General features: G+C 46.9%; 1 protein-coding gene across 3 annotated transcripts in view; it reads left to right on the top strand.

Moving 5' to 3' along the window:
• PTCH1 (patched 1) overlaps positions 1-15092 on the top strand; it is a 154781-nt gene that overhangs the window by 43801 nt on the left and 95888 nt on the right. The window contains exons 1-2 of one of the 3 annotated variants that reach the window (XM_069625704.1): positions 12034-12735; positions 13524-13716. In XM_069625704.1, the coding sequence (XP_069481805.1) occupies positions 12556-12735; positions 13524-13716 (373 nt within the window). In that variant the 5' untranslated portion in view covers positions 12034-12555. Of the gene's footprint in view, positions 1-12033; positions 12736-13523; positions 13717-15092 lie in introns of those variants that run through there. The other 2 variants (XM_069625702.1, XM_069625703.1) reach the window with 2 other exon arrangements.

Raw genomic sequence — 15092 nt, forward strand, 5'->3', positions numbered from 1 at the left:
CTCCTGCCACCTGAGAGGAGACTCTAGGTAGGGCTTTAGTGGGGGTCTGCAGGATTCTCGACAGGTTGTAGTCCTGAAGTTTATCAAAGAATCTGGCTAGCCTGGGAGATATGCTGTTAGTACAATATTCAGTAATACACTATGCACTGTCCAGGAACACGTCATAGCTTTGTTAAATTGCTCAGTTTTATATTTTTCTTTGGGTTGAAGGGTACAGGAAGCAAAGGCCACTGCGTCTCACTTTATTCCATGTACTTGCCCCACTCTTAGGCTGAGAGTGAGTTTGTGCTTAAGTGTGTGATGATGCATGGAATTAATGGTATGGTATGATGCATGTGGAACCTAGTGTGCTGGGAGTACCTGAAGTGACTGTTGGTACACTGGGAGAGAGACAGAGGAACCTGAGGGATGCTTACTTACCACTCACCGACATCTGAGCTATACCTGTAACCAAGACTTAATAAAGAAGCATTCATTTTGTACTATCTTAGTCTGGAGTGATTCCTGCTTCATCTATTGCTTACCTTATCACAAGATACTTCATTTGGCGACGGGTTGGCTGAAAATGTATCCAGTGCATAGTGCAGCTGAATGGTCCATGTAGAAGTGCAGGCCATGGAGATATTCAACTGGCTGCAGTTTGAAGAACAGAATAATCCTGATGAAGTGGAACTGGGCCCAGAGACGTGTTTTGACTGGACATAGGGAGGCTGAAGCTGTGTGTTCCCTTGATGTGGAGGCTTGGTGGACACTGACGCTTCCACTAAAGAATTTGCAGTAATTGGTCCAGGAGATTCCTGCAACTTGGAAAAAGTTGTCCTTGCCCAGGAGAGTGTATCCTTTGAATTATGACTGCGCTGCAGAAGCAAGGAAGGGTCCCTCTATTTGAAAATAAAGCGGGCAGCAGCACTAGTGCATCCTGGGATCTTAAGTCCTTTGAAGTATATGCCGCACGATCAGCAGATGTTTGGAGGTGCCCAGAGTACATTTTGGGCCTTGGAGCAGCCGTAGAGAGTCCATGGGGCTGTTTTGGCTGCGCGACTGATAGCTGCCCGCTTGCGTTCTAGCTCTGCTGTTGCTGGAACGCAGAGGAGGGTCGGGCAGCATTACTGCTCCATGAAGCTCAGGAGCATAAGAGGAGAGGACGTTTGTGGGCCCCCCGGTGTAATGACGTGCACGGGTCCAGCACGTCATTTCATCTCGTCGGAGCTTTGTTTAGAGTATTTACTACACGGGTTGTGTTAATGGAGTGGCGCCGCAATTGAAAATGAGAAATGACCTCCGAGTATTTGAATCGGAAGCCTGTCAGTAGCGTGGAACATAGTATTGGGCTTAGGACATGGTAATAAAGTGGCGCAGCAGTGAAAATGACTTTGGGGTAATTGAACATAGAACTGTGGCGGCAGATGACTTTATTGAAACAGAGCCGTAAAATAGTTTAAATTTATTTAACGTGACATGCCGAAGTATTTTATGTTGTCAATGAAACTTTTGTTATGTGCGTCAGCATTTAGTTTAGTGGAAGATACCTTTGTTTAGTACGAGTTGGGTAGAGCAGTAGAATGTGCAGATCACTGCGCTGATCATTTTAGTAAATTAAGTAGATCATGCTGCCAGTGAGGGGTGCTTAGTATCCCATCTTTTTGCAGAGGATTAACCAGCCAGAGCCCCGCGCCGAGCTCACCACCACCATATATCTATGTGCTCACCACACACGCCTTGAAAAAGACCAATGTTGGGTCGAAACGCGTGTCGACGTAAGTGTGTAAATAAATCACCCTAAGCATGAAGTGACGAGATTTCCCATTTATTCTTAAGAGTCCAATATATATTACACAGTCAACAATAAGAACTCTGTGACGGCGCCCAGGTGACTCGGTTCTTACCCAAACCCACTCTATATCTTTTTTTAGTGCATGGCACTGGTAGGATAAGAAATATTGCTGTGCTGTGATTGACATATACACGGCCACACTGGAGAAAGAGAAAAGGTACATGTTTTTTACACTGAGGTATTAGAGAAGTGATAGCTGCTGTCAGGGATATGATCTGTACAGCTCAGAAGAATAGGTAAGAGCATTGCAGTTTTATAATAATTCCTGCACACGTTGAGTTATTTTAAATGCTTTATGAGGATAGTTTGGGGTAATATGACATTTATTTGTCCATATTTCAAGTGCGAGGATAATTTTGAAGGTGATATTAATGCATTAATGGATATTTAAGTGATGAATAAGTGAATATTATTGTGCATGCATGTGGTGCTTGTGTGAATGGCACAATAGTTAAATGTGAGCATCATTGAAGTGCATTGGCATAATGCACGTGTGTATCAGATTAGTCCTAATGTTTAAAAGTGTCAATAATTATGTTTTTTTTTAGGAATGTGACATTACTCGTGAACAAGAATGTAGAACATGATGCTTTAAAAAAAAGTATTTAGTAATGTTATGGTTTGATTGCTGCAACATTGGAGCAAGGAGGTTTGAAGCCTTATGTATTATTATTCTGCTGTGTTAGTATGATAATAGAACTGTTGGCTACGAATGTTAGCATGTGATGTGAACTTGATAGTATGAAGAATAATGAGTTCATGTTACTGGTGCATGTGAATGGAAATGGCATCTGCTGATTTAAGGTTTACATATTATGGTAATGTTTTCCATATTATAGGATGCTGACTTCTAATTTCAGTGGCAGTCAGTGATGCACATTAGTCGTGCATATGTGTGTGTGCACTGGATGATGTATATGAAGTACACACAGTTGAATTGTGGAATTATTGGGAACGGCCAACCCAATAATGATTGTAATTTAGATTACCGTAATTGTTCCAGCATTAGGGTGATATGGAAGTCTGGAAGGGTAGAACGTTCATTCCAGCATTTAAGGCGATAAGGAAGTCTGTAAAGGATAGCGCATTAGTTAATGAGGAAGTCTGGAAGGGGTAGCGCATTAGGTAATAAAGACGTCTGGAAGGGGTAGCGCATTAGGTAATAAAGACGTCTGGAAGGGGTAGCGCATTAGGTAATACAGAAGTCTGGAAGGGGTAGCGCATTAGGTAATAAAGAAGTCTGGAAGGGGTAGCGCATTAGGTAATAAAGACGTCTGGAAGGGGTAGCGCATTAGTTAATGAGGAAGTCTGGAAGGGGTAGCGCATTAGGTAATAAAGAAGTCTGGAAGGGGTAGCGCATTAGGAATAAAGAAGTCTGGAAGGGGTAGCGCATTAGGAATAAAGAAGTCTGGAAGGGGTAGCGCATTAGGAATAAAGAAGTCTGGAAGGGGTAGCGCATTAGGAATAAAGAAGTCTGGAAGGGGTAGCGCATTAGGTAATAAAGAAGTCTGGAAGGGGTAGCGCATTAGGTAATAAAGAAGTCTGGAAGGGGTAGCGCATTAGGTAATAAAGAAGTCTGGAAGGGGTAGCGCATTAAGTAATGAAGAAGTCTGGAAGGGGTAGCGCATTAGGTAATAAAGAGAAGGGGTAGCGCATGAGGTAATAAAGAAGTCTGGAAGGGGTAGCGCATTAGGTAATAAAGAAGTCTGGAAGGGGTAGCGCATTAGGTAATAAAGAAGTCTGGAAGGGGTAGCACATTAGGTAATAAAGAAGTCTGGAAGGGGTAGCGCATTAGGTAATAAAGAGAAGGGGTAGCGCATTAGGTAATAAAGAAGTCTGGAAGGGGTAGCGCAGTTAGTGTTTCTGTTCCAGCATTAAAGGTGATATAGGGAAGTCTGGATATTTGGGAATATGGCGCAGTTAGTGTAGTGGTTCTGGATATCGGGAATAAGGTAGCATGGTTGGTGTACCTGTCTAGCAGTTTTGAGCATAGTAGTAATCATTCCACAGTAGCTGAATACTGGAAGTAGGAAAAAGGTAGCATGTCTGCGTACATGTCCGGCATTTATGAGCAGATGGAACAGTGCTAGTGATCTTTTGTCTGAGAGAATGGTATGGAGATTCTCCGGTATATAATGGCCGTTTTTGAGAGTTTGGGTTCATGAAACACATTAGCTGTACTGTCTATTAGAGGTTGCACAAGAATGAGACTACAATAACAACTTTAATCTAAATTAGACAGATTACATAGGGACAAGAGGGGTAGCTAACCTGTTGTTCATGTGTTTATGTTCCATTCATGCAATACTTCCTTGTGTTGTGGTTTTATGTGTGATCTTTATGGTGTTGGTATCTTTTCTATCAATTCCTACTTTTGTGTGTGTTCCCTTGGGGGAGGTGGTTAATGAGGTTTGTCTTCACATGATTTTCTTTGTATTCAGATGTGGTTATGTGTTCAGACAAGATATGGATTGTTAAGTACTTTTCCCCACTCGTAGGTTGAGCGGGAGTTTGTGCTTAAGTGTGAGAGGGTGAAGGTTGGGATGTGGTAGATCCTAATGGAAGATGATACGTTTCCTTGATGGTTATGTAAATTGCGTAATGTTTTATGCTCTCTTGTGAGTGGTTGTGCTCCGGCAAGGCAGGCCTGAAGTCCTGGGTGACAGTCAGTACATAAGGACATTATGGTTTTAATGGCTGACTAGAATCATATATGCATGGTAATTATGACCTATAATAGAGTTCCCTTTGTTTCTTTTAGGGAGGATGATGTGTAGTGTGATCTGTATAAGTGTGTTTATGTTCTGTGAGCTGAGAGGCTGCTTGGAATGTATGGAATGGTGTGATGCATGTGGAACCTAGTGTGCTGGTAGTACCTGGGTTGACTTTAGGTACACTGGGAGAGGGACAGGGGAACCTGAGGGATGCTTACTTACCACTTTCCTAGTTCTGAGCTATACCTGTAACCAAGTCTTAATACTATCCCAGTCTGGAGTGATTCCTGCCTGATCTATTGCTTACCTAAATACCAGGAAGATACTTCATGAACGGCTCCCAACCCTTTCTGAAAGGTGTCCACAGTTAGAATGGTACAGGCCTTGGTGGAGAACTGGTCCGGATTAGGTGTTTGTACAATGACATATTTTGCCAAACCAAAGGCCTGGTATTGTTCATCTGCCCAAGTGAAGTGGTAGCGTTTCTTGTCAGCTTGGGGACAGGTTCTGTGTCACTGGCCAAGTACTTGGCTAACTTTGTGCAGAATTGCACAAGACAATAAAGGAGATAGACGACTCCTTGGAGGTGGGTGCAATGGAGCCCGTGATTCCATGTACAAGATCCAATTTCAGTGTGATGCCACTGGCAGAGAGAGAATGCCCTAAGTATTTTATCTGGGAAACAGGCAGGAGAAACTGTAAGCCATCCAACTGGTACTGTGAACACGGGTGCCATAAACTGCTTAGGAGAGCCATATCCAGGTAGGCTGAAGCTTACTGGGGGCTGTGTTTATGATACATGATAGCTATGGTTCTACAGCCCAGTACCCATTGCGCCAGCCCCATGTGTCCTCCTTGAGAACTCATACAAGGGACGTGGCAAGGGGAACGGAGCAACAATGGTCCTGAGGATGTTCATTGATTGTTCGTGGGGATTATTGCCATTGGAATCGTAATTGGCCTTCCTATCTAAAATCATTAACCAACATCCAGTGCTACATTCAAGATTTATTTTGAAAGGGCAGTATTTTACTTCCTATTTTTTGCAGTTGGGAACAAAATGATTTTTAGGGAGTAAAAAAGTAACTCACTATTACCAATGGGGTCTTTTTTAGGTGACTACTAAAATATTTTACTCTAAAAATTATATATTTGAATCCAAACTTATTTTCACCTGTTTCATGCAAATTAAAATATGAATGTTCACATTCAATATCCTCTTCAAATCAAGTAGTGATAATGTGTCACTGCTCTGCTGGTGCCACTCCAAACATATCCATGAAGCTCAGAGGATGCAATCAGGAAACAGGGTCCCATGGTGTCCTTTGTTTCCTATTATTTGTTTGGAGTTTTTTGTATTGCTCCTTATTTGTTTTTGCTATCATTACCTGTTTAAGGCATTAAAAGAGGCTCGTACACCCCTTATATGTGGGGCTGCCCACATCACAAAATAATTATTTTTCAACTTCGAACCTGTGTTGCTCTGCATTGTCTTGCTTCCAAGATAAATGATTTGCCCCCGAGCTATCCTCCTGGTGTGTACATTCTAAGAAAGTTGATGGCTTGCAGAAAATGTTGCTTGATGCATAGTTAGTCAATAGACGTGTTCAGAATTTGACATCATACATGCCATCATTATCCCTTGCATTCGGAGACTCTAGTCCAATCCTGGTTTAAACATTGCATTCTGGGACTTATAGTCCATGATGTATAATTGGAAAATCCTGGAATACAAGTCCCAGAATATTAAGTTTAAACCAACAGTGGACTAAAATATCTCAAAGGGAATGTATATTGTTGGTATATATATATATATATATATATATATATATATATATATATATATATATATATATATATATATATATATCTCATTGTTAGCTTGTGCTGGATATTTAGCCAAAAGCACTTTGTAGGCAGAGTCTTGTATGGGATGTGCAAATGTTAAACAAGTACACACCTAGATCGTATGGTTGGCCAGAAAGTTGCGACTGGATGAACATGTCAGGCGTGGCATTGGGCTGCTCTAAAGTTATGAAGCTGGTTAATGGAGCAGAAAATGAATCTAAAGCAGAAATATGGTCAAATTGTTGTGTCTTGATTAATTAAAGGTCAGAGCAAAGGGGTATGGTTTGCGCTACTTTATTCTGCTGCCAACGACCCTGCGCTCCCTCCGCCATCCAACCTCAACTTCCATCCATTCACGAGCTCCACATTCCACCTCACATGTCCATGCCGAAACGGCAAGTCTGAGATAATTTCCTTAAGGCTGATACATACTCTTCAATCGTTTCATCCTCCCTTTGCGACCTAGTGTAGAAGTTGTATCTATTTATTGCAACATTCACTTATGGAGCGTAGTATTTATCCAATTGCCTTTAAGCTTGTTCATATTCGTCTACGTCACCAGCTTCATCTCATGAATATTCCGGCAATTCTCTATATTTTTCCTGTCCTTCGATCCCCAACACATGTAATAACAATAGCTTCTTCTTCTATGGGGATAACCCATCTTGTTCAACTGTCTTTACATCGTTTTTCCAATACCCCCTCCACTCTGGCCACAAAACATTTGGCTGACCAGGATTTGGCAAACACTTTCCGGAGGATGTACTGTTATTCCTTGCATCTTTCCTATCTTTTTATTTATTTATTATTATTTATATTTTACCAATTACTTAGTATTGTATTTGTTCCCTTCAATGACTGTTTTGTTTGTATTGCAACATTCATATATTTCCCTTTGAGATTTGTTTTTGTACTGTGAAGAGGAAGACTTGGATGAATGCTGATTTCCACCTATCGTCTGCCTTAATATATTCAAAATGGCGGCACATTTTGTGACTTTTTAGGTCCTTTCCTTTGATGTGTTATTCAACGTCATAGAAGAGTTTCAAAAGTTCCAACTTTGCCTACCCTTCTAACGACTATTCATGTGATAAAAACAACTAAATTTCACAATTTCTGTCGCTGCTGCTGCTGTCGGTCGCCTAGCACTGTGCCTTACGTGGGATTGACTCTTTCTTCCCTGGATCAGCTCGGAGGGAGCCTCTGCTTACACTTGTGCGCGGGTTTGGTGGGGTCGTTGGCCTTGTTGCCAAATTGTTGTGTCTGATTTATTGGAGGTCGGAAGCCAAGGGGTAAGGTTTATGCTCCTTTATTCTGCTGCCAACGACCCTGTGCTCCCTCCTCCATCAAACCTCAATGTCCATCCACTCACAAGCTCCACATTCCACCTCACATCACCAACACTCCACATTCCACCCTACACGCACACCGGAGCGGAGCGCAGAAAACTGTGGAAGGACCTAACACAAACTTAGTGTCAGCAATCGCATATGACACTAAGAAAATAATAGCTGTCCCTGATATCTAGAGACTGGCACGTGGCACACTTGGAGTTGTGAACATCGGCCTGCGTCACATCTAGATAGGATTTTGATTGAAAGATAACATGTCCACGCTTAGATGAAACTTGAATGTTGGCATGTGGCACACTTAGAATTGTGAACATTAGCCTGCGCCGAACCTAGATAGGATTGTGAAGGTCAACAAGTGCCAACAAGTGCCACACTAAGACAAACTGTGAATGTTATATTTAAGGGCAGGTAACCCACTAAGCAACATCAGCTCAAACTCTGCATACTTATCTCACTCAAAAAACTCACACAACCATCTCTCGCACAACAAGTCGCACGCACTTCACAACACTGCAACAACACATAAGCCGGAGCAACAGCACACGCGGACTGACTCTGATCCAATACCCGCACCAAAGCTCAGCACCCGATGTATACGAGTTGAAGCTGCCAACAGAACACCACTCCTCCCACTATCCTACTCCCTCTTCACCTTACTAACCCATCCCACCTTATCGTTTACAGATCCGCCAGAGCGCCTGGGGACCAATTCCGTTGGTGACGATGCACGGTACAAATACCTTTAACATTTAACATATCCCGTATATCCCAGATAGAGACCTTTCTCAGCATATTTTATTTTTCATTCGGTCAGTAATGTCCAGTGCTGCGGAATCAGGGGACTCTCCCGTGTAGCTCAAGCGCACAGGCCCTTAAGCTTGGGGAGCTGCCCACAGGGTACAGAGGAGGGAAAGAGGGAAGAAATGCAGCCGTACGGCACACCACTACCCTTTCTGTGCTCGCAGATCCATCTTTTCGTTTGCAGTGACTTTGCTTTTGAAGTTGATTTTCACCCCATTTAGAGCACGAGCGCTGTAGAGAGCAGGTCGTTGGATGCAACTTGTGGTTTTTGTCGTGAGATGCTCCGAAAATGCTTTTCGTCCTGGTCCGAGTTGGGTGTGGCGGTAGGGGCCTGGACGGAAACTGCGATCAGGCACAGGAGTGCTCACTAGCCAATTCACACGTCCCAAACACACGGACCTGGGAGCTTACGCTGGGGACACCCTCTGAGCAAAGAAGGGCAACTTTCTAGTTCCTGGCCCCTGCCTAAAAGTACAGACCTAAGAAAACACTGCACGCCTGTTTGTTGGGGGATACCCATAATACTACGTTATGTTTTTATAGTATTATGTTTAATAAAAACCCACCGCCTTTTTATTGCCAACACAAAACAAGTTTCTGCGTATTGCTTTATGTATTTACTGTGTAGAATGTATGACCCTTAGGACTAGCGTTCCACAGCGTATGCCTTGCAGTTCATTGTATTGTACTGACGTTCCATGTGTGAACGATGCTCACCCGTCAGTGATGAGGTATGCTCTCATGTATATTGTGCATATTTGCTGTAGCCACACCTCCAGACGGTTAGGGGATTGTGTGCGTGGTACTTCCCTCTCTTCCACTAGAAATACGTTGTACAATAAATCCCAACCTGTTGTCTGCTGCAGATTCTCCTACATGGAGCTCCGCCTGAACAACTCTGCGTGCGTGCTGCCTCCCTAATGCCAGTCAGCAGCAGTAAACAGTCCAGGGCCCTACTCCAAAGTGTGTTGGAGCCCCGCCCTCCCTACGTCAGTGCTCCACTCTGCGGATCGGCGCCTCCCCTGTGCTGGCGCTGTGTGCGGCTGCCCTCTACGGTCGGGATGAATGGACATGCCTGCTGCCTCTGTCCCATTGGCTGACTCGGGGCAACGCAGAACGCCATTGGCCGAGCCGCAGGGGGCGAGCCCCGGCCTCAGGAATGTACTACGGCTCGCCCGGCATGTCCTCGCGCCCCGGCGGCCGCACACACGCAGGGCCGCTCAGCCTCCTACACACAAAGGCCTTGAACCTCACGCTGGCTCAGTGAGAGCGGACCTGCTGCTTCAGAGCGGTTCGCCCGGGCTTATCTAGTCCCCCGAGCATGATTATTTCTTTTAATGAACGCACACGCCCGGCACAGTGTAGGTATTGTTTACCTAGATGGAGCTATCCTAGAGCGTGCGCAGCTGTGTAAACAGAACGCGCACCCCAGCCTACTCTGATCGTTAGCAGATAATCGGGCTGCGTTTTCTCTCTATTAATCTAGTGGTTTTCATTTAGGTGAAAATATCAAACCTACCGTAGACAGCTCATCCTACAGGGTATTCCAGCGTTTTGAATTATACAATGGACTCAAAGTAGCCATTGATACGGCGAGGTGTCTGCACGAATACCCACGATACACACTGATGTAGATGTAAACTTGTGACATAATCATGTTCTGTTTATGTCCGCTCCCTTAGGCCCACAGTTGCAAACGCAATGCAAATTGTGCATTTTAAATAATATGCATTCAGTAAAACGAGTCACATCTATCAGCTGCATGGTGAAGTAACTTAGCAAACTGGCTCACCTTGGCCAAAAAAAGTGGCCCACTTTGATGAAAAAACTGGGCCACACTAGAATGTTGCTGTTTTGGTTCGGGCATTGCCCTTATAGGCCAGTCCGAGTCTGGGTCTACCGACGACCCATATAAGTAGCAGACTTGAGGGACGAGGAAACAATGTGCACATTCCTCTATCTTGGAACCAGAAACGACCCCCTTGTTTTTGTCACTGCTTTAATTTGCAAAGTGCTTGGTGTCTTTGTGCGATGAATGAAGCTTAGCCACATTTGCAGTCCACGTCTTTGCAAGAGATACGACACTCGCCTCAATCACACCTCCTGTCATCTCCGTCTTGTGAAGACCGGCCATCTTGAGGCTGTGGCTTGGGTAGAGTCACTTGCATGGTTAGAAAACGTTCTCCTTGTTTCGCTAGTGTAGGTATATTTGGCTGAGGACAGTTCTGTATAACGCAGTGCAAACAGTTATCCTATGTGTAGTCTTGCCTAGTTTCGGGCTTGGGAAATATTTGCCCAATAGCACACAGTGCAGGGGAAACCCGCGGCGATTACAATGATGCTTTTTCTGATTCGACCTCAGAATAAGCTTCTCGACCACCACTGGTAACTAACTCCACTTTGATGTAAATCCTGCACCTCTGACAGCCACCCGAGTTCCAGGGACGTATTGTTACTTATTTCAAGTGTTTGACAAGAATGCCTTCTCCCGATCGTGGTGGACAAGTCTTTGGAGATCCTCATATAGCGAGCACCATTTTGTTATACGTCGTTCGCTATTTTGTAACTCGGGAGCATTCCCACAACAGAAGACCCATTCTTGCAAGATTCGTGTGTGTGTAGCGCGCGCAAATCTCTGGGCGCTTAAAAACCAAGTAGCGGTGGGGCAATATGGTCTGAATGGCTTTCTGAGCATGGTTAACATGATTGACAGCATACCCAAAGAAAAGAACCCCAATTTGTTATAAATGTTTTATATATGGATCTTTCGGTGTTTTCTATGTCGTAACAGTACGCGGAGGAATCGAGACAAAGGGGTGAGCCTACATCGGAAAGGCAATTTATGTATTGTCCCCTCTTTAGCTGCTAAAGTTTTTTTATTTTTTTATTTGCACTGTGGATACAGTGTAATAAGATTCTTCCCCTTCCAGAACATTTTAAAAAAAAAGTACAAATAAGCGCGGGGCTTCGTAAAGCAGCTCTCGCTTATTTTTGCCATAGGTTTACTCGCATTTTCCTCCCCCGTTCAAAGGGCCAAAGAAAAACAAAGAGCAGAGGCATGCGTGCCCTTTCCCCGCCTCCCCTCGCACCCTGTCATTATGCGGAGCCTGGGAATAGGAGCCGGACCTCCCAGCCTCTGCCGCTGCCCGGGGCCAGGGTGCCTCCCGCGGTCCAGGAGGAGGGAGAGCAGGGAGGAGGGGGGCGCTCGCCCTCCTCCAAGCCTCTCTGAAGCCTGGCTTTGCATTGCACAGACCCCGCTCACTCCCCTTCCCCTTATTCGCGGGCGGGTGTGGGTTTAAAGGGCTGGGGGCCGGGGAGGGGTCTTCCCCCGCTGCCGCAGAGTCTCTCACAACACGGCCAGCCTGGGTGGTCCGGCGCTGCTCGGAGCTGTTGCTAAGCAGCTAATAATAGTCGTGTTTGCTGAGTAATTTCAGGCTGGGCCAATGGAGGCAGGGGATGGAGCCCATCTGACAGGCCTGGGGAGGGCCCGGGCCTGCACCCGCCTCCGCCGCCACGCTCCGCCTCCCACCCCGGCCTCTGCAGAGCAAGCTTTCCCCGCTGCCTTCGGCTGCATCCCCCTGTTCCCTGCGCTGCGTGGAGGCTGCTGAAGACGACAAGCTCCCGGGCCCCCGAGCCCCGGCCATGCACCCGGACCCTTCGAGCATCTCCTCCATCGCCTTGCATAGCAATCGCCCCTGGACGCCGCGCTGAGCCTCGCCGGATTGCCGCCCTTTGTGCTCCCACAGCGGTCCCCGCGCTGTGCTGAGCCCCGCTGGACGCGCCCCCGGGGGCAGGAGAGGCTGGAGCGCTCCCCGCGCCCCCTCCCCGCCGCTGCCTCTGGATGTGGGACGCGGCGGAGCCCCCCGGAACCTCGCGAAATGTGGCAATGGGAGGCGCGCAGCCCGCCCCGCCGGCAGCAGAGGCATGAGGACGAGCAGCGCCAGCCAAGCCCCAGCAGCCCGCCTGCAGCAGCCCAGGCTCTGAAGCGCAGCCCCGCGCCCCCAGCATGGTCCTGCCGGAGCGGGAGAGCAGCGGGGCCACCGCGCCGCCCCCGGGGCTAGGGAGCCGCAGGAGGAGCCGGGGAGGCCGCGGACGGGCGCTCGCCACCCGGCCGCCCCCTGACCCGGAGTACTTGCAGCGGCCGAGCTACTGCGACGCCGCGTTTGCATTGGAGCAGATCTACAAGGTGTGTGTCTGTCTGTGTGTGTGTCCTCCTCTTCCCATTCATCTTTGGGCGCTCTCTGAGGGTGGTGGGGGGAGGTGGGGGGTGCCCTGAGTCTGTGCGCGCCTGGTCTGGGCTGTCCTGAGGGCTCGCTGCTGGTGGTCTCCCTCAGGCACCCCCAGCCCCCCTCCCCCGGCGCGCTCCCGGTGGTCCACGGCTTGCGGTCAGGATGTGGTGTAGGCAGCCTCTGGGGCTGTACGCGGTCTCCAGCGCTCCGAGGATTATTGTAAACAATCTGCGCATTTGAATCGGAACACTGAGGATGGCTGTCAAATACAAGGGCGACCAGCCCACCCTGTGGCTCCTAATATACCTCCCCCACCCCGCTCCTCTTCTATTAAGACCATGGGCCACCAAGCGCCACGGGACCTTCACCAATCCCTATGCGCAGATCTTCTCTTCCCACAGTTCACCCCCACCACGTGGAGCTATTTACTACACAGCTCTTTGGGGGAGACAGTTCTAAGCCCCTTAACATATACGGCTAAGTCATGACAGGGGCACGCTCCTATCTGCCCCCCCCCCCCCCCGAGTGTGGTCCTGGATCGGTGTGCCCGCTTGTGTGGAGCGGAGTTTGCTTTGGTTCCTTCCCTACAACCCCCCCCCCCCCCTGACCCGCAATGTCTCTTTTACTTTTTATAATTGTCCACAGCAGCATTACTTTTAATTTCTGTATGCCGCCCGCCACTTTCGGTACCCATACGCCGCCTGTCCTCACCACCCTGTGTGTCTCTCTTTCCCCCCTTCTCCAGGGCAAGGCTTCGGGCCGGAAAGCGCCCCTCTGGCTACGAGCGAAATTCCAGAGATTGCTCTTCAGACTGGGATGCTACATACAGAGGAATTGCGGAAAATTCTTGGTGGTGGGCCTGCTTATCTTCGGCGCTTTCGCCGTGGGACTCCGAGCCGCCAACTTGGAGACTAACGTGGAGGAGCTCTGGGTAGAAGGTAAGCCGCCTGCCAGTGCTTTGCTTTCCCCATGTGGACCGGAGATTGTGCTGGGTGTCATGTGATTTGTAGGGAGAATCGTCGTTATTAGGGGGGGACCCGGTTCCCCTTCGTACTGTGCTTGTTTTGCTCTGTGCCGCCATCTTGTCGGAGACTGTGCCGCCCCCCAGCAGCCGGAGCTGCTCTCTGCAGCCAGCCCTCCTGCCTGTGTGTGGTCCTGTTTTTTTGGACAGCGTTCAACTTTCATAGAGAAGGCAGAGAGGAAAGGGAAAAAAAAATAGTCTCTTGGAAAAAGTCAAGGGAAAGTGCAGCCACAGTCTAAAGCGCACGTTTGCTAAGTAGATTACAGGTTCCTCAGCGGTTGGGTTTCTATGTAGTGTTTGTAATTTTAAGTTTTCCTTTTAGTGTTTTATGCAAATCTTGCAAGCGGCCATACATCAGTACATTCTGTAACGTTTTATCGCCGCACCCTGTATTGTTTATTCATGACAATTATGCACGCTCACAACCCGGCTGCTGAAATCATGCTATTTGGACCGTGACACAAGCCTATTGTTTCTCTTGTTTTCGTTCGTTATTTATCTTTCTCAACGCAGTAGTTGTGATTTTCAGCTGAGCTCTCTTGTTTGTAACAATGAGTCCCCAATGCTTTGTGGACCCAATTTGGATGCTTAATCGGTTTTACTTGTTTGTTCTAGTACTGATACGTGTTGTTTGGAAAAAATAAAACAGTAGGCCTGATTCACAGAACGTTTTCCTATGGGATTTGAGCCATTATAAAACACTTCCATGAATCCCGCCCACTTATGTGGTGGTGGTGCACATTCTATCACTCTTCAGTTCAAATAAACTCCACCTCATGCATATAAGTTGTAGTAAGTGGGAATGGCTCGTGACTGCCATGATTCGCTTCACCTTGCTGGTAAATTCATGCCAGTGAACTAGTTGATACCCTAAGCAATTTAGATCAGCCCCTTCGCTAGGCCTAGTTGATCGTTTTATCTCAAATTGTGATATTGTCTTGGTTTAGTAGCTAGGTAGTATCATTTCCATCGTCTTGTTAATTTGGTAAACTGCAATTTTTTGTATTAAACCGTATGCTCCAACTGGCTACATTGTAAATATTTGGAAGTGGGATTTCTAATGTTTGATTATAGTTCTCATTGCCACAATTAAAGATTGCACAGAGAGCTGGCTGGTGGTTGTGGCAGTGACTGTGCCGCACTTTTGTTATGAGTCCCTTGCATGGACCTTCTTAGAAATAGGTCCGTCTTCTTGTTTTAGCAGTTCTTGCGATGAATGTATGTTTCATGAAAGGAGAGCTTTTTCCGAGTGACGTCTGGCTTCATGGAATAGGTTCAGCAAAGGCCCCAAAC

The sequence above is a fragment of the Ambystoma mexicanum genome, chromosome 6p (assembly GCF_040938575.1).
Source record: "Ambystoma mexicanum isolate Mex_15411 chromosome 6p, UKY_AmexF1_1, whole genome shotgun sequence".
NCBI lineage: Eukaryota > Metazoa > Chordata > Amphibia > Caudata > Ambystomatidae > Ambystoma > Ambystoma mexicanum.